Source organism: Aptenodytes patagonicus, chromosome 1 (genome assembly GCF_965638725.1).
Source record: "Aptenodytes patagonicus chromosome 1, bAptPat1.pri.cur, whole genome shotgun sequence".
NCBI lineage: Eukaryota > Metazoa > Chordata > Aves > Sphenisciformes > Spheniscidae > Aptenodytes > Aptenodytes patagonicus.
In genome coordinates, this window is record NC_134949.1 from 183,623,222 (window position 1) to 183,643,058 (window position 19,837).

At 39.1% G+C, this 19,837-nt stretch overlaps 1 protein-coding gene across 1 annotated transcript in view; it reads left to right on the top strand.

Annotated features, from left to right (window-relative positions):
• The window catches only part of KLHL1 (kelch like family member 1), a 266,155-nt gene that overhangs the window by 185,170 nt on the left and 61,148 nt on the right, over positions 1-19,837 (top strand). Inside the window, exon 6 of the mRNA XM_076363042.1 lies at positions 824-1,010. Coding sequence (XP_076219157.1) covers positions 824-1,010 — 187 coding nt within the window. The remainder of the gene's footprint in view (positions 1-823; positions 1,011-19,837) is intronic.

The following is a 19,837-nucleotide window of genomic DNA, read 5'->3' on the forward strand; positions in this document are numbered from 1 at the left end:
TTGCTTAGTCCAATGGGATCTTGAAAACTTATATGGTGATTTACAGCATCTCAAAAGCCAGTAGATATGTATATACAGGCAAGTGAATCAAACACTTAATATTTACAACTTGTAGCCTTCTTCCATGGAAACATAATAGAATATTCTTTCAGCTGTATGCACTGAGCATCTGTTTTGGTAACTACTGATTATAGTTTTTATACCAATTGTAAAGACAGTTACATTATCTGTATTATTAATCCTTAATTTTGCCAATAATACAGCAAAACAATAGATTCAAAACTTGCACAAGCAAGTTCTTTTGGTTTTGGGTTTTTTTTGGTTGGTTGGTTTGGTTTTTTGTTGGTTTTGTTGTTGTTAGGGGTTTTTTTTTGTTTGGTTTGGTTTTAAAAATAAGGGATGTTCCTGGAAAGTATTACATAAAATACTGTAGAATGTTGTTATATGACTGCACATTCAAGATGCTTGCAAAGAGGTGCCTTCTGGATCCTTTCAGTGTTATGTTGGAAACCATTAAAAATAAGCCAGGCTGTAACCTACAAGAGAATACTTCATTTTCTTCAATGTCTTCAGTAAGAGAGTAGTAAGATTGTAGTCTTAAGGGTTGGTGAAACAGTGATCTAAAAGTTACCTACAGTCTTTTAAAAATCAACTAAATACTTATTGTCCTAACCCTCCTCCAAAAAAAATAGCCCTGCAAACCCCTGTATTCTACAATGAAGTGATATACCTATGACATCCATTTTGTGATCTTCTCTCATTGCATGGTATTGCTTTTCTAGGAATTTCTAGCATTTCTGATTCACGATCATGTCATTCACAGATATTGGCTGACCTAGAAAACCATGCGCTTTTTAAGGATGACCTAGAATGCCAGAAGCTTATTCTGGAAGCCATGAAATACCATCTTTTACCAGAGAGAAGAACTCTCATGCAAAGTCCAAGAACTAAACCTAGAAAATCTACAGTTGGGACACTTTATGCTGTTGGAGGCATGGATAACAACAAAGGTATTAGAGGATATTTGTTACTTTATAAAAGTTATATTTTGCATTTTCTTTATTAGAAAATAGTGAAATAACTTTCTATTCCAAGACTGGGGTGGGGGTGTCTAAGTCGGTCAAGAAATGCTGCCAAGACTTTTGGTCCAATGAAAATCTACTGATATTTAAGGAAAAAATTAATACTGTTAGAGAAAAGAAACTGAGTTTTGAGTTCATTCTTTGTTCAAAATTATTATAATTTCCAAAAAGAATTTTAACAAAAAATCTAGTGACATTAATTTACCTTAATTTTAGCTTTCTAGATATTATGTTTCATTTATAAGTAGGTCAAATATGTATGCACCTTTTCTAATCAATGAAAAAAGGCAGTTTAATATGCAGTGTATTCCATCCTTAAGTAGTTTTCTGAAATATTATGGGTAATTCATATTCTTCTGATGCATAAATTTATTGATCTTCTGGAGAAAAAGCCTAGACAACTAGCTTAAACTAGATTACTACTTTGTCAACAGCTAAAGGAAGGTGAAATTATCCCCATCTTACTGTGAAGAAAAGTAGGAAGCAGCGGAAATTTTTTTAAAGTATTTTGTTGTTATTTGTTGGGAATAAGAATTATGATGATGTGTTTTTATTTCTGCTAAGAAGTCTATTCCACTGATTTCTTGAATGGAATGAAATAAAATATTTGAACTAAAATATTTTAGCTGTGTTACAAGACTATATACTCAGAAAGGCTTTTATTATTATTTTTTTCTTGAAATTCACTAACAATTCCACAGTATCTTACATTTTCATATCCATATTTAGACTGAAAAATATGCCTTCGGAAACATTAGTTCTAATATAAAATAAACTGTACTTAAAAAAAAGTGTAATATAAAGTTAGATCTCCAGTATTTCACAACTCTGTTTCTAGGTGTAGTTATTGCAGTTGGTTTACTAAGTAGCTGTGGCAATATCATCTGCAAAAGGACATTGCATGTTTTTCCCATAAAGTTACACCAATGAGAAAGATGTATGACATCTGTGCTTGTGTGAAAAAGAAATGTTGAGAGAATAGAAAAATGTTGAGGAAAGAACCAATAGGTATATTTTATTATTATAGCTGCGGATTATTTTTGTCCTTTTAACATTTATAAATGTTTGTGTAACTAAATGTTAGGCATGGAATTACATAGAACATTGCCTTTGGATCATAAAGTACCTGAAATACAAATTTCCTCTTAGGACAAATGGTGATGAACACTTTAAGTATTCAGGTGGTGGAAATGACCATAAACCCAATTCAGGTGCAGCTGTATTTGTTGTAGCTTACTGTACAGATCGGTTCCTCGTTCACATAGCAAATCAAATACAGAAATATTTAGGAAGACAGCACAGGGTGTAGCACTGTTGCAGCATCAACATGCAGCCTATTTTGCAGATTCAGGTCAGGCAGAAGCGGTTTATTTCAGCCCTCAGTCAATATGAACTCTGAAAACAAAAGTAGCAGGGTTTATATACATTTACAGCAGATAAAAACTGCTTTGAGAGGGGGCCTGGTATGGCAGAGCAGCATCTACACAGTAGGAGCCTTTGTTACAGCGGATGTAACGTGTATTCCCAATAACTCAGGATCTGCAGCCGTGCGACCTCGACTTGCATCTGCTCAGCTCATCCTTCTTGTGATGCTGCTGTGTCCTTGTCTAGCTTTTAGGACCAGCGAGGCTTGCTTCCACACGTTAGTTCAGGAGACCTGAGTTCTGTTGCATGTTTTGAAGAGTCACTGTGAGTTCATAAAGCACGCCTCAATATTTGGGCCGTGAGATGATGCTGATACTGTATTATTTCTCCTCAATAATTAATAATTTAATTTTTTTCCACAACTTTCTCCACTGAAATGCTGACACGGATGATTGCAATTCACAATGATGTATTTTTAATGTCTCCTGGCGTTTGCTACCAAATATGAAACAGTTACATATAAGAACTAGATGAGCTAAGCAAATTAGCAATTTATTAGCTAGAATATAAAATAGTGTGTAAGTGCTAGTATTATGAAAGTATTTGAAGGTTATGTGGCCCATCACATAAAAAGTAGCCTAGCATGCTAAATCAAGTTTGTTTTGAAATCTCTTCTATAGGGCTTTTTTTTTCCCTTTCCATAAAAAAGAGGTGATAATTAAACTCCAGCAGCCAGTGACTGGAATTATGCCTGACATATGAAAAGTTAATGCAGCATAGTACTAACTGGATAGAATTAAAAGGAACAAAGTTAGATCATTTTATAATTTTAATTTCCTAAATGTACAAAATCTCATTTAAATCTCTATTTCCACACACCTTTGTTTATTTATTTATTCATTTAATTTGACAGGCACGTATCAGAAACAGATTCTCTCTATACGTTTACATTAATAGAATGAAATGTATTAATAGATTAGAGGTATATGCTTCTGACAGTGTTCCATTCACTTTACCCATTCATATCGTCACACTGACTTCTGTAATTTGGATTAGCAGGATTTAATAATCTAATAGTATACAAAAGCTGTCTAGGTGCACAAATAAAGGAGGATGCTAGACTGAAATAAATGAGTAAATGCAAGAAGTGAACATACGCCAATTTGTGAGAATGGTAGAACACTGACTTCTTGCAGCTGTCTTGGAATCGCAAATGCAGAACAAAAACCGTGTGATAGAACATGATGTATACGGTCTATGTCAGATAGTGCCATGGAAGATCATGATGAGGAAAATATACTTGCACAGCAAGAGGAGACTGGTATAAATAATTGAGCAGTGTTACACTGATGGCAGAATACCGATTGATCTCTCATGAGGTGTTCTAACCTGTCTCACTACCTAGCAGGTAGAATAATAAGGGACAAGGAGAATCTGCAGAAAAAGAAAACTAAAGAAATCAAAAGTGTCAGGGTAACCATGATCCAAAAACACTGGTATATGTTACTTTTGGAATAGTCCTAGATGAGTTCATCGAAGTGCTAAATTAGTTCATTATTTACTGGATCACAGTCTTCAAGCAAATACAAGGGAAAAAGAAATGAAAAATTACATGAGCAAGAAACTCTTCCATAAAAATGTGACAGGTTGTTAACAAAGAAAGGGAAAAGTTGATTTACTGAAACACTGATATTAAATGTGTGTTTTTCAGTAATCTTGTGGTTAGATATAAAACCTATCACAAAAATTGCTCTGATGGTAACTAGGTGAGGTGCATCATTAGTCTATATCAAGCAATATTAAAAGTCCTTTCATTATTATTTAGATATTTTTTAGAAAGATCTTTGATATCACCACAGATAGATTAAAAAAATGAATCTTTTGAAATGTGAAATTGTGAGGTCTCCAGTCATTGTTCCTTAAACTCCCATGTTGCACATTTTGCCTTTTCTTTAATGGTAACAATCCTTTTTTCTTTACAAATATGGTTTATCAAATGTGGTTTATTACTTACATATCATTATTTCACAGGAATGTCATCTAACATGGCTATATGAAGTTACTCTTTTGCTCTGGTGAACTTTGAAGATGTCCCTGTTTTTCTGGGCTTTTTTATTGTTATAATTTTCTAGCAAGACATTTCTCAGAGCATACTTCACTTAAACCTTATTTATTTTAATTTTATATTTTTCATTCTTATTTAGGCATAATTTTTAAATATTGAAAGAAATATTGGACAACCTATTGTAAATTCTGTAAATAAAAGCAGAAATAGGGAAAGATCACATTTTTCCTCTTAGGTAATTCTTCTTGCTTTTTAAGATATGAGTCTGAGATATATATATATATATTTTCAAGTTATAGACATCTCCTTCATCTTCAGTTTAGTAGGAATTACTAAAAAAAAAAATAATAAAATGCATCAAGATTGTTTTGTGGCATTTTGCAAGTTGTGGAAATTACTACAAACCACTTTGTCTTCACATACATGAAACATTTGACAGCATTCATTATCTATTCATTTGATGTACGTAACTATCTTGAGAAAACATCTTATCTTCATCTTACTTACATTTTCATTCAAAATATAAAATTTACAGTAACTGAGTTTGATTTTCAGAATGTGAGTGCTTGTAGTCCTTGTATTTGTATAATAGACAAACAGGAAAACCTACTTAAGAAGGTATAGTATTTTCTTTAAAAAAGAAAAAAGGAAAAAAATGTCCAATGTGTTTATTACAGAACATTTTTCCCAGTGTGTCTTTTGAAATATTTTATATAAATACACATGCTTTGTAAGTATGTGTGTATATATATTCATATATAGAAGTAATATGAATTATTGAAGTGTTCTCTTAAAAGGTTGAGGCAGTAGCATGGTAAAGTAGCCCACTCTATCTGTTGTACTTAAGTCGTTCCTTTGTCCAGCATGCAAATGAATTCATGGCTAGGGCTTCCTGCACTTAATGATAGATTGTCTTCATCATATATTTTTGTTAAGCTTTTTTTTTTTTTTTTAGTAAGAACTTGGTATGGTTTTTTATTCCTATTCAGATGTTAGAATACATGTAAATAGTCTCATGCTTACAAACTTAAAGAAGTTAAGGAAAGTTAGGAACTGCCGCTGGCTCCAGCCGCCCGGCCCAGGACCCTCCTGCCCGGTGGCTGGAGCCCAGCATGGTGCCCCCGGGAACCCGGGGTCTCTGCTTGGGTTGAGGGATGCAACTGCCCTTTTCCCATTAGGAGGTTCAACCAGTAGCGAAGTTAAGTGTGTGTCCCAGAGACAGGCACAGGCACACAGACACACAGACACTGACAGATCCGGGCACACAGATGGCCACAGAGAAGGCGCTACCCCCAGCAGCACCCACATTCAGGACTCACACCAGACACAGGCACAGCCAGCCACGTCCCCTCCTCCTCTTGGGCTGGCAGAGGCAGAAGGTCACTGGTGCAGCACACACACCACACTCGCCAGGTTCACAAGCACACGCACATTACCGGATCGCTGAGTACCGGCATGGCCCCCCTTGCCCTCCTCACTCACCCAGGTCCCCCCCAGTAGCTCATTTTCGGGACGCAGCCCCACTAGCTGGAGGTTAAAGACCCCACTGGCTCCAGTAGCTGAGACCACAGGTCAGGGGCACCCACACCCCCAGTCAGACTCCAGGAGCTGCCCCTGTGAAGCAGGAACATGAATGTGCTGTTATTACTCATGAAATAAGTAGATGTTCACAAAAGATGAACTGAGAAGTGAGAAATGGACTGTCCCTTTTGCAATCCTACTCTTTTTATTGATAACATCATATATCTGTCCTCACCAGTCTTCTGTATGAGTTTCGTCTGCCTTTAGTGCTAGTTTGTTTTCACCTGTATGTTTTCCACAAGGACATTTGTTATGTTAAATCAAAGAATCATGTAGTCATAGCCTTAAAATACCTCAGGAGGATTATAAGCCAAAATAAATTTTGCCTCTGACATTCCAAGCAGCTGTCTGCCTACCACTTTTAGTCAGATATCTAAAACTGTCCTCTGATATCTTGCCTGCTCTAAGTAACACTTCTGTCTCAGCCATACAATACCAGTGTTTTCAGATGTCGCGAGTGAGATAGATGATTGTGATGTGATGTTTACTCAGTTCCATGTAATATATTTTGGTATTCTTTCTTATACTTTCTGGAGTCCATTTTTTCCAAAAAAAAGCATTTAGGGTTTTTTTAAAAACATAAATATATGTGTTGGTATAATGCAGTGTTTTTTCAGTCATTCTCTAGCTAGCAATGGGAAACAATTACAGTATAATTTACATTAATTGTAAAATGCACTAATAAACAAGTAATATTCCATTAGCTTTAGGTCAACACTGGGTACCAATGACCATCTCTGTTTTCCTTTTTTTACCCTTTTTGGAAGATTCAGCAGGAAAAGAAAAATGGAATATATAAATAAGAACAACAACAAAAAAGTATCTCATCAGAGTCATCAACCTAGCATATTAATGAGGTTGTCATCATGGTGGGTTTTTCTGAGAAAATTAGAATACCAAAGTAAGAGGCAGGCAGGCTATGCAGAATGAACAACTGAATTTTTCAGTGTCTAAATTGCAAATGTGCATCAAAACTTACTTTTCATTTTAGATTGCTTAAATGGGACAGAAGTTAGCTGTTTATAAAAACAAACAAAAAAAATTCCACTACATTTTAAAACAGAAAACAAGGCAACTGATTTTAGGAGCCTTAGTTTATCTATTAGACAAATTCATATTTTCAGTCATTTTAATATATCCCAAGAGTTCATCGTTGGATATATGTCTGATAAACTTCAAAGGGAGTATGATTTTTAGTTTGATTCACACAATAATAAACTGAAACGGAAATGAACTGTTTCAATTCCTAAGAAATACATATGTTATATTTAGCTGGCAACACAACATTCTGGACAGAGGAATCATAATTAATTAGATAACATTAAATATCCTCATGAAGTTCAACATAGGGAATTGCAAAGTCCTGCATCTGGGGAGGAACAACCCCAGGCACCAGTACATTCTGGGGGCCACCCAGCTGGAAAGCAGCTTGGCAGAAAAGGAACTGGGGTCCTGGTGGACACCAAGTTGAACATGAGCCAGCAGTGTGCCCTTGCCACAAAGAAGGCTAACGGAGTCCTGGGCTGCATTAGGCAAAGTATTGCCAGCAGGTCAAGGGAGGAGATCCTTCCTCTGCTCAGCACTGGTGAGGCCACACCTGGAGTGCTGTGTCCAGTTCTGGGCTTCCCAGTGCAAGAGAGATAAGGAGCTGCTAGAGACTCCAATGAAGGGCCACAAAGGTAATGAAGTGACTGGAGCATCTCTCCTATGAGGAAAGGCTAAGAGAGGTGGGACTGTTCAGCCTGTAGAAGAGAAGGCTCAGGGTGGATCTCATCAATGTATATAAATACCTGAAGGGAGGGTGCAAAGAGGACAGAGACAGGTTCTTCTCAGTGGTGCCCAGTGACGGGACCAGAGACAATGAGCATAAACTGAAACACAGGGGTTTCCCTCTGAACATCAAGAAACACTTTTATACTGTGAGGGTGACTGAGCACTGTCACAGGTTGCCCAGGGAGGTTGTGGAGTCTCTGTCCTTGAAGATATTCAAAAACTGCCTAGACAAGATCCTGGGCAACTGGCTGTAGGTGGCCCTGCTTGAGCAGGGGGGGTTGGACCAGTTGATCTCCAGAGGTCCCTTCCAACCTCAACTGTTCTGTGATTTTGTGATTCTGTAACATGATAGCGTAATTGTAGAGTAAAGGTGGAGCTTGGTTAATTACTTCACCAGAGGAGTATGAAATACACTGGCTAATGACTGATGAGATAATTAAATGTATAAATCACACTGAAATGCTCATCCAGTTCTTATAAGTATTAACATTATTATTTGCTTCTTTTCACTCCTGTGAATTTCAATGTGTTCCAGAACATTCAGCTTCATAGGCTAATTTGCAGTTACAGTACTTTGATTTACATGTGCATTTCTGAATAGAAAAAAATCCAGATTGTAACACCATCTGGTAGTTTTTTGGTACTTATTTTGCATCACTTAATTTCTGGCATGTTTTCAATGTAGTTAACTTCTGAAATTGCTGATTCAGTTACGGTTTGAAATAGAGATAAGAACCTGAAGCGATCTATTCTGAAGCCTGCACGGCTTCAAATATAAGGCATGAGTCAAAGTTATCACACAGAAGATAAATGTCATCATCCCACAAGCTCCTCACCTTCCCAGTCTGTTACCCTGATACTCACACCTGTTGCTACAACCTGTGGGGTCAGGCAGAGAGCGCAAGAGGCTGCTGCCTTTGTGGGAATATTTAGGGGATTTTTCTCCCAAGAACACCCCTGTGTGTCCCCTCATTACTTCCCTGCTGCTTACTGACTTTATTTTCTGACATTTCCAGTGCAGATATTTTATCACTGATTAAAGTACACAGAAAAAAAGGAAACCTTGTATATGATCTAGAGAAGACACATGCATGGCAGCTTGGCAATTTAGAGAACCTCTATACTGTCAGAAACTTTAACTTTTTCTATACTATAATTTTTATATATAATTTTTCCATATTAACCAATTTTTGTTCCCTGATCACCCAAATTTCATTAATGGTTGTTACTACTGGGATTGGCTTTGGAGTAAACCAAATAGTTTCTTCCAGCACAAATCCTGGATGTTGTTCTGGAGTCAGTTCACTGCTGGAACCACCCTCAATAGCCAGTGTGGATAAGACTTCAAAAATGTTGGCACCACTTGCCCTGTGCGGTCCTCCAGCTCCATCTTGCACCTTCAGCCACCTCATAAATCTTCATGCCAAATTCTAGGAAAAGCTCAAAAAGTCCATAGTTTCAGGCATAAGAACATCCCAGAAAGCTTCAGTACAGCTCTCACCTTATTTTTAACACTCTGAACTGGAAAAACAAATAAACAAACAAATATATCTCTCTGGACTACGGAAGGCACCACATAGAGCCCAGTGAATACTGAGCATTAGCTGGCTCCTATCCATGCAAGTTAGGGATAGCACCCTTTACAACAGGTTTACCTTAGAGGGAAGTAATTGAAGCAAAACAGAATCTCCCAGGAACTGAGCCAACAGCTAAGCAGTGCGGATGAGCATCTGTATAGCTATAATGACAAATAATAAAAGAAGGCTGAGAGTAATGGGAAATTGGTGCTGTTGCAGTGCCAAACTGCTCAGTTCACATAGTTTAAACCAAATTATGATCAAAGCGGCTTATTGATTTACTTATGATACATAATTAACTGGCAATCAGATGAACTATGTGTTTAGGATTGATATCAGTCATGCAGTAGATAAACTGCAATACTAGACACTTGCAAAATATGAATTAACTTCTTCAAATATCTGAACACCCTTCTTGAGCAAATCGCCAAAAGTTCTAGTCACAGACACACGTGCACACACGTGCGCATACACATACACACACAGAGATACATGCAGCCCCTCTCTCACAGTTTGTGCAGGTCTCCATCACCACCTCCCCCGCGGTGGGAGCTCCTCTTGGGTTGCCCCAACATTTGCTGCTGTCCTCATGTAGGACTTTTCTTTTTATTGTTAACACCTTATTTGCACAAGTTCCAGTGGGAACAGAACTGGTTTTAAAGAAGAAGTGTGTGTTCTGTTGCTGAGCGAAGGTAGACTAGCATACTGCATGATATAAATCATTAATAAAAGGGACTTTTTTAAGTTCTAGATTAGATAAAAACATAAAATAAAACATGAGTGTTTTATGTTATAAAACATAAGACTGTATTATAAAACAAAACACCCAACACTAAAGGCATTACCTAACATGACTGTCTAAAAGCTGTCTTTTCTGATAGTCTTTAAAATATAAACATTAGTGGAAAAAACTTGTATTAGTTTTAGAGAATTCTGATCATATTGAATAATTGAATATTCCCAAAAGTTTTCTGATATTTGTTCATATCACTTTACAGCAAATCCTTATGACATTTTAGTATTTTTTTTCACACCAGAAATGTAAGAATCATTATATACAAGTTATATATTTTTTGAGTGCTTAAAGGAATTTTTTACAGTATAACTAAAGAGAAGTGAACTGCTACCCTGTTTTCTGTGTAGCTCGCTCCTTACCAAGAGATTCTCCTTGATATTTGCATCAGTAACCTATTTAGGTCACATTCGTTCCACTTGAGTAACCAAGTTTTCAGTTCAAAATGTAATGTCGCAGATCGCTAGATCAAGGTCATCATTTTGCACCTACTCATAGCAGCATCTCTAAATCTTGAACAAAATTGTCAAGAGTACACGTCAGCAACAGCTTTAGTAATAGCAAAATCAGCGGAAAGTCTTACGGGGAAAAAAAAAAAGCAGAAATTTTGTGATGATAAATGTAGAACTCCTACCCTTCTTCATGGGTTGAAATACTGAATCATTCTAGCTATGAGAAAAGTACCTTTACTGTGGAAATGTCTACACTGAATGCAAAGGTGGTGTTTGGGGGGAGGGGGAATGTTTAGGCATTTGTATCTGCTTCTGAGGCAATTTGCACTTTGTTTATGCCAAAATCCCTGCATTTATACATAACTGAAATGAATATATTGCTCTCATAGTCTCAGACATTCTTCATGAAGTTTATCTGACTTCGTGTAGTCTACATCAGGTTGTTCAAAAATATCTACTAACATCTTCGGAATACAGGCTCTAGATATTGCTGCATTTGACTTAAAACATTGAGTTACAAACAATCTTGCAATACATTTATTCTTTTTCATGCAATGACCTTGCTATATGATTAGTCTTCTATCATCAACTATGCCAAAAAGATGAGAATGGCAATCAGCTTTATGCAAAATTCTTGATTTACAAAACATTAGCAAGGAAATGTAATATGCTTAACTTCAGAAAAAGAGTAAGTGTAATAGAAAGAGAACTTAAAGATCATTTGAAAAGGTTTCACCAAAACAATTCCACAATTTCACAATCTTACAAATGATAACTAAAACAAAAAATAGAAAATTATATTGTGCAATGGTGTACTGATTTGCAGATGAAGGTAAAGTTGTGAGTTCTAGTACTTTATTGTTTCATCAGAAACCTTGGATGGGAGAATCACATACACCCCTGCTGCGTGCACATAGGAGTTGTCAGCAGCAGTTGGACATTCATACAAAACTATCCAGATCATCTACAGTACTTTCATTTCTAAAGTTTTCTTTCTCTGTAGATCTCTCATTACTTCATAAACCTTGATTAATTAGGGCTTATAATGCCCATGAAAGTATGCACAATACACAGAGCTAATCTCATCCAATACCCAGCTGGATCATAAGTAGAATTTAAGTTAAAAAAAAAAAAAAAGTTGAAATGTATCCAGAACATCAATAAAAATCCTTAACTTCTTATCTGAATTCATTTGTGCTGCCATAGTCATGGTATAGGTTTTAACTTTACCACACTGCTGTTTATCATGCGTATAGCTATTAAATGAATTCTGTTTCACCTGTCTATATCTTTTTCATATAATCTGTCTTCAGTACTACTCACTAAAATAACTCGAGCTTTTTTAGAGATCTGTCCATCTGAAAAATAGGCGTTTGTGCACGTGTGTGTGTGTATAGAGGAATTGCCTGAGTGCATATTATGTTTATTGTAAGATCCTCAATATTCTATGTATTTGCTTTGTGTTTATCATTGTAGTTTAACATCCAATATCTTAAAGACAGTCTAATAAGTCATGTTTTTCCTTTTTACCTTTAGATGACTAAAAAAACACTAGAATGATACATGAATGAAATAAACTATAATAGAATACATTTTAAATGTAATTTCACATATTTTTGTACATAGTTAGCAGTATTTTAATTTGGGCCTCTGTGTGTTTTACTTATACTGTGGTATTCCATCTGTTTTGTTTTATAGGAAAATATGTCTATCTCTGCATAATCAGCACATACACTGCAGCCAAAAATGAATAATGATTTTCTGCTGTATTTAGTTTATTCAACTCTTCACATTGAACCTGTATCTCCCATTTCCCTAAGAAAATATGCCCTAGTATCTTCCCAACTGCTTCCTTCCATCCTCCTATTCTTGGGAAATTGGATTTTCTGGTTTTCTGAAACATTTAATCATAATTACTTTGGTTTGTCCATGGGGATTAGAAAAAAAGTAGTTGTCTACAGATTTCTAACATTGGTAAGACATCCTATCACAGCCTGTATAGACTGGGCTAGGCAGTATTAACCAATATTGCTCACTTCTTTGAGTCTGCACAGTTTGGAAGTTGCTTCAGTTAGGAGTTGGCTTTGCTGACTGCCATCTACTAGTAATGGCAAAGAGGAGGAGACTTTCTGATCTTAGCTGGGATACGATGCTGGTAACTTTTGCTTGTCACTAGAATCAGCATCCCCCTGAGTGACTTTTCCTTCACTGTGCAATGCCATGGTGGTTTAAATAAGTTGTTTGACTAGGTACTGATCTTACCTTAGAAGTGGTGAATGTGAATGGGGAGAGGGTTCTTCCCTCTTTCTGCTATCTGTCCAGGGGATACTGCATAGTCCCTCCAGATCTGGTGGAAAAAAGTGACTCACAGCTCAAGGATGCATACCACACCACAAAGCTAGCCTTGTGGCCCTGCAATGTAATTATTGGTTATGTATGCAGTCGTTCAGAGTTAATGAAATAATGTGAGGCCCATGTAACAGACAACTGGAATGGTGTTTTTGTATCAGGTTTTGGATGTTTAAAATTGTGTAGAGGTGCTTGAGCTTGGAAAGACTACTGAAATCTGTTTCAAAGTTACTGCAGGATGGAAGGAGTCAAACATGCTGCATTCTCATCCAGTCTGCCACTGAGGAGCAGACCCTGAAGTGAAGGCTGCACTTAGGTGTTTCTTCCATTTTTGTATTACTACTCCCACTAGAACCTAGTAAGGAACAAATATATATGACATACAAGCATTCAGGACCAGGGAGTGAGCTGAGGGACATGCTATTTGGCAGTATAGATGCATCCTGTTAATTTGATTACTCTTAGCTCGTAGCTGAAAACTGGGTGGATGTAGACACAAGGGCAATGCAATAGTCTTACCAGCCCAAAATCCAGGACTTAAGTACAGGTCAAGCACACAACTTTAAACAAGTCTTCTATGTTGTAACAGGTAATAAATACATTGCCTATCACAATGCTCACAAGTACTTCAGTTTTTAACATGTTATCCTTTTGTGTACAAAAATATTGTTATCTCTTTATTTAGAGAGAAACTCAAGCACAGAGAGAAGAAACAAAATCCCCATATTGAATTTAGGTACCAAAATGTTAAGTGTGAATACACTCTATCAATAAGTGGCTGCTTCCTAGAACTGATTCCTGTGAAGTGCCTTGCTTCGATTTACAGGACACAAGGAGAGTAGGCTCAGTGAATGGGAACTGGGAACATAAGTGCATGTATCAAGATGCTGTCTAGAACTAGTCAAAAGGGAAATGCAGAAGTCAGAGGTGTCTTAAGTCATATGCGCTCTGCAACTTTTGGACTTTGCTCATGGTTCCTATCCCTCGCCTTCTCCTCATCACTCTGCTAAAACTGAAAATAAAATTCACAGTTCTTCTGCAGAAAAGATTGATTGTAATAAGTATTCATATGGGAACCGCAGGGTAAACATTCTTCTCAAACTGTTGTTGTTTCTCTCTGCTCCAGAAGATCTTAAATTCCTCTGTGAAATAATAAATATATTAATTAATTAAAGATGTAAAAGTAACATTTCTAGAATAGGTCCTCTAAGGTCAACTCTTCATAGACAAGGTGGGATTCAAACCTCTCCAGCTCGGGATCAGACAAGAGAAAGACATGTTAGGATAATGGTAAGAACACTGCTATTTTTGTCTTATTCTATTCCCTGCAACATCCCGTCTTTACGTCAGCATAAAATTCCCTATTAACTCTTTAAATGATGTCAGTCTTAGACTTGACATTAAAATGTATTCTCTTCATGGACTACGTACAATCTTTCCTCTCAAACCCGTGTCTCTCAATCTCCTATATATTATCCCACATCTTTTGTCCCTCAATTACATCTTTGGCTCAATTTCTTTGTATGTTTGTCTCCTCTGACTTCTATTTTCCCCTCTAAACTGTTCTGAAAAATGACAAGTAACGTATGAGTAGTGTGAGGTGGTGCTGTTATTTTAGAGAGTGTAGACAGAGAACTTCACAGAAGAAATAATTGTCTGCAAAGTTCCTTTTTTTTTTTTCCCCAAGAGTCTGGTACAATTGCAAAGGCTGCTGTAAGAGGGAAAATATGTAGGGCAGAGCATGTAAAGAAACAGATGGGAAGAGAGGTGAGATAGCCAATGTACAACGGATGGTTATATAGTTTTGGGGCCAGTATTTAATCAAACCACAGGGATTTGCATAATGTAAAAATTATCATACAGCTGTGGGTCAGTAATTTATGAAAAACCTCTATGTGCAGGCTGTGATAATTTTATTTGGGGATAATTTTAAGTAATATTTAAAACTGTTAAATTCAAGGCCATATTCACTTTATAGCAGAGTAGAGCCATCACTAGGAAGGGTGGTAATAAGTTGAAAGTAGAAGAATTGTGAAATATTGACAAATATGTTTTAAAATGTTATGACTCACACTTTGCAAATTGTATACTTGCTTTAAAATTTAGGAGTTATTTTAGTCACCAGTCAGAGGGCAGGGTTAAACTTTCAGGAATAACAGCTTTTCAGGACAGAAAGTTTATCTTCAAGTTCTTTATAACGCACCTTCCAAATGCTCTGTGAGGTACTGGGAATGAACAGTCCCTTGGCCCCTGCGTACCTTGGTGAATGAATCTGTAGAGGATACTACAACCAATGTATACAAATCATAGTCTGGAACATTTCAGTTCTCCACACTGAGTAACTATCCCTCCTTAAAAATTGTGTATTTTGAAGATACGTCTTTATCTTAATAATTTTTCAAAGGAAGTGTTCAACTACAGTAGCACGGGAAGAGGGAACAGGGTACAATAGCAGGCAGTTAAGGAGCTTTGCAAAGAAACATTTTATTGTCACTGTATCTGTTTCAAACAAGAAAATGAAAATCTGCAAGAAGTGCTAATAGTAAAATTATAATGAGTTATGAATACTGAAATAAAATGTAAAGTTAGTTACTTTAGGGAACATACAACAGTGGTACTGCATAAAAATTTTATCTAATAATTTGTACTTTGTGAGCATTTAATCTATAATGAATCAGAATTCTCGAAATACAAAAGCATTTGGGCTGCAGTTACTGAAATATGTTATGTATGTGAACCAAGTTATGCCTGAAAGATGAAGACTGAAAATAGTTCTTGCCTCCTGAAACTTTTGTTTTCAAAGTATCTATTATTGAAAGTTTTTTTTTTAAATGTTTTACCTAAATTCTCATAGAAAACAAATGCAACAGAAAACTTGCCTGGGGTCCATTCCCTTGTCTTGAACTGCCATAGCCTGCATTACTGAAACGTATATGGTCTTTCCCCTTTCAGTCTAATACAGGAAGGTACTAACAACTGACGCTAGAACTATGGTTCACCTAAATTTTAGTGTTTACACTATACATGTCTACACCTAAACTATACACGTAGTGCCCACTGTAGTCAATACAGGTGTTGTACTGGGTCTGGCTGAGATGGAGTTAATTTTCCCCATAGCAGCCCTCATAGTGCTGTGCTTTGTATCGGTAGCTAGAACGGTGTTGATAACACACCAGTGTTTTGGCTACTGCTGAGCAGTGCTCGCACAGCATCAAAGCTGTATCTCCAACATCCCCCCCTCACCAGTAGGCTGGGGTGGGCAAGATCTTGGGAGGCGACATAGCCAGGACAGCTGACCCAAACTGACCAAAGGGATATTCCATACCATATGATGTCTGCTCAGCAATAAAAGCTAAGGAAAAGGAGGTGGTGGTGGTGGGGCTTTCATTATTACGACATTTGTCTTCTGGAGCAACCGCTATGCATACTGAAGCCCTACTTCCCGGGAACTGGCTGGACATTGCCAATGTTTGAGGGATGATGTGCTAGCGAGGTCCTTCGGTCTGCCGTCTCAGTGGAGGTAGGGGGTGGAGATCCATGTGGCAGCAAAGATGCAAGGATTATTGATGTGTGAGAAACTACGGAAGCACCTGAGAATGGTCACGTAGGAATTAGGGATTCTCCCCCCAAAAAAGGTGGCAGGATCAATAGCCCAACTGAAGTGCATCTATACCAATGCATGCAGCATGGGCCACAAAGAGGAGGAGCTGGAAGCCATCATGCAGCAGGAAAACTATGATATAGTTGCCATCACGGAAATATGGTGGGATGACTCCCACAACTGGAGTGCTGCAATGGATGGCTATAAACTCTTCAGAAGGGATAGGCAAAAAAGGAGAGGTGGTGGGGTAGCCCTGTATGTTAGGGAGCGTTTTGATTGTCTAGAGCTTCATGATGGTGACGATCGGGTTGAGTGTTTATGGGTAAGAATCAAGGGGAAGGCCAAGAAGGCAGATATCATGGTGGGAGCCTGTTATAGACCACCCAACCAGGATAAAGAGACAGAAAATAATATTGTATAAGCAGCTGGCAGAAGTCTCACAATGGCTAGCCCTTGTTCTCGTGGGGGACTTCAACTTACCAGATATCTGCTGGAAATACAACACGGCAGAGAGGAAACAGTCTAGGAGGTTCCTGGAGTGTGTGGAAGAGAACTTCCTGACACAGCTGGTGAGTGAGCCAACTAGGGAAGGCACCCTGCTGGACCTGTTGTTCGCGAACAGAGAAGGACTTGTGGGTGATGTGATGGTTGGAGGCTGTCTTGGGCATAGCGATCATGAAATGGTAGAGTTTTTGATTCTTGGAGAAGTACGGAGGGGTGTCAGCAGAGCTGCTGCCTTGGACTTCTGGAGGGCAGACTTTGGCCTGTTTAGGAGACTGGCTGACAGAGTCCCTTGGGAGGCAGTCCTGAAGGGCAAAGGAGTCCAGGAAGCCTGGACATTCTTCAGGAATGAAATCTTAAAGGCGCAGGAGCAGGCCGTCCCCATGTGCCGAAAGATGAGCCAGCGGGGAAGAAGACTGGCCTGGCTGAACAGAGAGCTTTGGCTGGAACTCAGGAAAAAAAGGAGAGTTTATGACCTTTGGATGAAGGGGCAGGCAACTCAGGAGGACTACAAGGATGTCATGGAGGTGATGCAAGGAGAAAATTAGAAAAGCCAAAGCCCAAATAGAACTTAACCTGACTACTGCTGTAAAAGACAATAAAAAATGTTTCTATAAATACCTTAGCAACAAAAGGAGGGCTAAGGAGAATCCCCATCCTTTACTGGATGCGGGGGGAAACATAGTGACAAAGGATGAGGAAAAGGCTGAGGTACTTAATGCCTTCTTTGCCTCAGTCTTTAATAGTAAGACCAGTTGTTGCCCAGGTACCCAGCCCCCTGAGCTGGAAGACGGGGACGGCGAGCAGGATGAACCCCCCCATAATCCAAGGGGAAATGGTTATTGACCTGCTACACCACTTAGACATGCACAGGCTATGGGGCTGGATGGGATCCACCCGAGAGTGCTGAGGGAGCTGGCAGAAGTGCTCACCAAGCCACTTTCCATCATTTGTCAACAGTCCTGGCTAACTGGGGAGGTCCCAGTTGACTGGAGGTTAGCAAATGTGATGCCCACCTACAAGAAGGGCTGGAAGGAAGATCCAGGGAACTACAGGCCTGTCAGTCTGACCTCGGTGCTGGGGAAAGTTATGGAGCAGATCATCTTGAGTGCCATCACTTGGCATGTACAGGACAACCAGGTGATCAGGCCCAGTCAGCATGGATTTATGAAAGTCAGGTCCTGCTTGACTAACCTGATCTCCTTCTATGACCAGGTGACCTGCTCAGTGGACGAGGGAAAGGCTGCGGATTTTGTCTTCCTGGACTTCAGTAAAACCTTTGACACCATTTCCCACAGCATTGTCCTGGAGAAACTGGCTGCTCATGGCTTGGACAGACCTACTCTTTGCTGGGCAAAAAAATGAGTGGATGGCGAGGCTCAAAGAGTTGTGGTGAATGGACTTCAATCCAGCTGGTGGCCGGTCACAAGTGGTGTTCCCCAGACCTCAGTACTGGGTTCAGTTATGTTTAATATCTTTATCAATGATCTGGATGAGGGGATCAAATGCACCCTCAGTAAGTTTGCAGACAACACCAAGTTGGGCGGGAGTGTTGATCTGCTCGAGGGTAGGAAGGCTCTGCAGAGGGACCTGGACAGGCTGGATCGATGGGCCCAGGCCAACTGTATGAGGTTCAACAAGGCCAAGTGCCGGGTCCTGCACTTTGGCCACAACAACCCCATGCAGCGCTACAGGCTTGGGGAAGAGTGGCTGGAAAGCTGACTGGCGGAAAAGGACCTGGGGGTGCTGGTTGACAGCCGGCTGAGTATGAGCCGTCAGTGTGCCCAGGCGGCCAAGAAGGCCAATGGCATCCTGGCCTGTATCAGAAATAGTGTGGCCAGCAGGAGTAGGGAAGTGATGGTGCCCCCGTACTCGGCACTGGTGAGGCCGCACCTCAAATACTGTGTTGAGTTTTGTGCCCCTCACTACAAGAAGGACGTTGAGGTGCTGGAGCGTGTCCAGAGAAGGGCAACGAGGCTGGTGAGGGGTCTGGAGAAGAAGTCTTCTGAGGAGCGGCTGAGGGAACTGGGGTTGTTTAGCCTGGAGAAAAGGAGGCTGAGGGGAGACCTCATCGCTCTCTACAACTACCTGAAAGGAGGTTGTAGCGAGGTGGATGTCGGTCTCTTCTCCCAAGTAACGAGCGATAGGACAAGAGGAAATGGCCTCAAGTTGCACCAGGGGATGTTTAGATCGGACGTGAGGAAAAATGTCTTTACTGCAAGAGTGGTTAAACATTGGAACAGGCTGCCCAGGGAAGTGGTGGAGTCCCCATCCCTGGAGGTATTTAAAAGACGAGTAGATGAGGCACTTAGGGACATGGTTTAGTGGTGGACTTGGCAGTGCTAGGTTAACGGTTGGACTTGATCTTAAAGATCTTTTCCAATCTAAACGATTCTGTGATTCTATGCTGATGGGAAAAAGAGAATAAATATTTTGTTTTCCTTTGCTTCCGTGCACGGCCTTTACTTTTGCTTTTATTAAACTGCCTTTATCTTGACCCACGAGTTTTTTCCATCTTATTTTCTGCCCCCGCCACCCCATCCTGCTGAGGAGGGGAGTGATAGAGCGGGTTGGTGAGCACCTGGCATCCAGCCAAGGTCAACCCACAACAGATGAAGATAGTACAGTTGGTCTAGTTGAGACTGACATTTGCTAGACAGGATAGCTGTACAGAATCCATTGGCAGCACTGAGCAGGA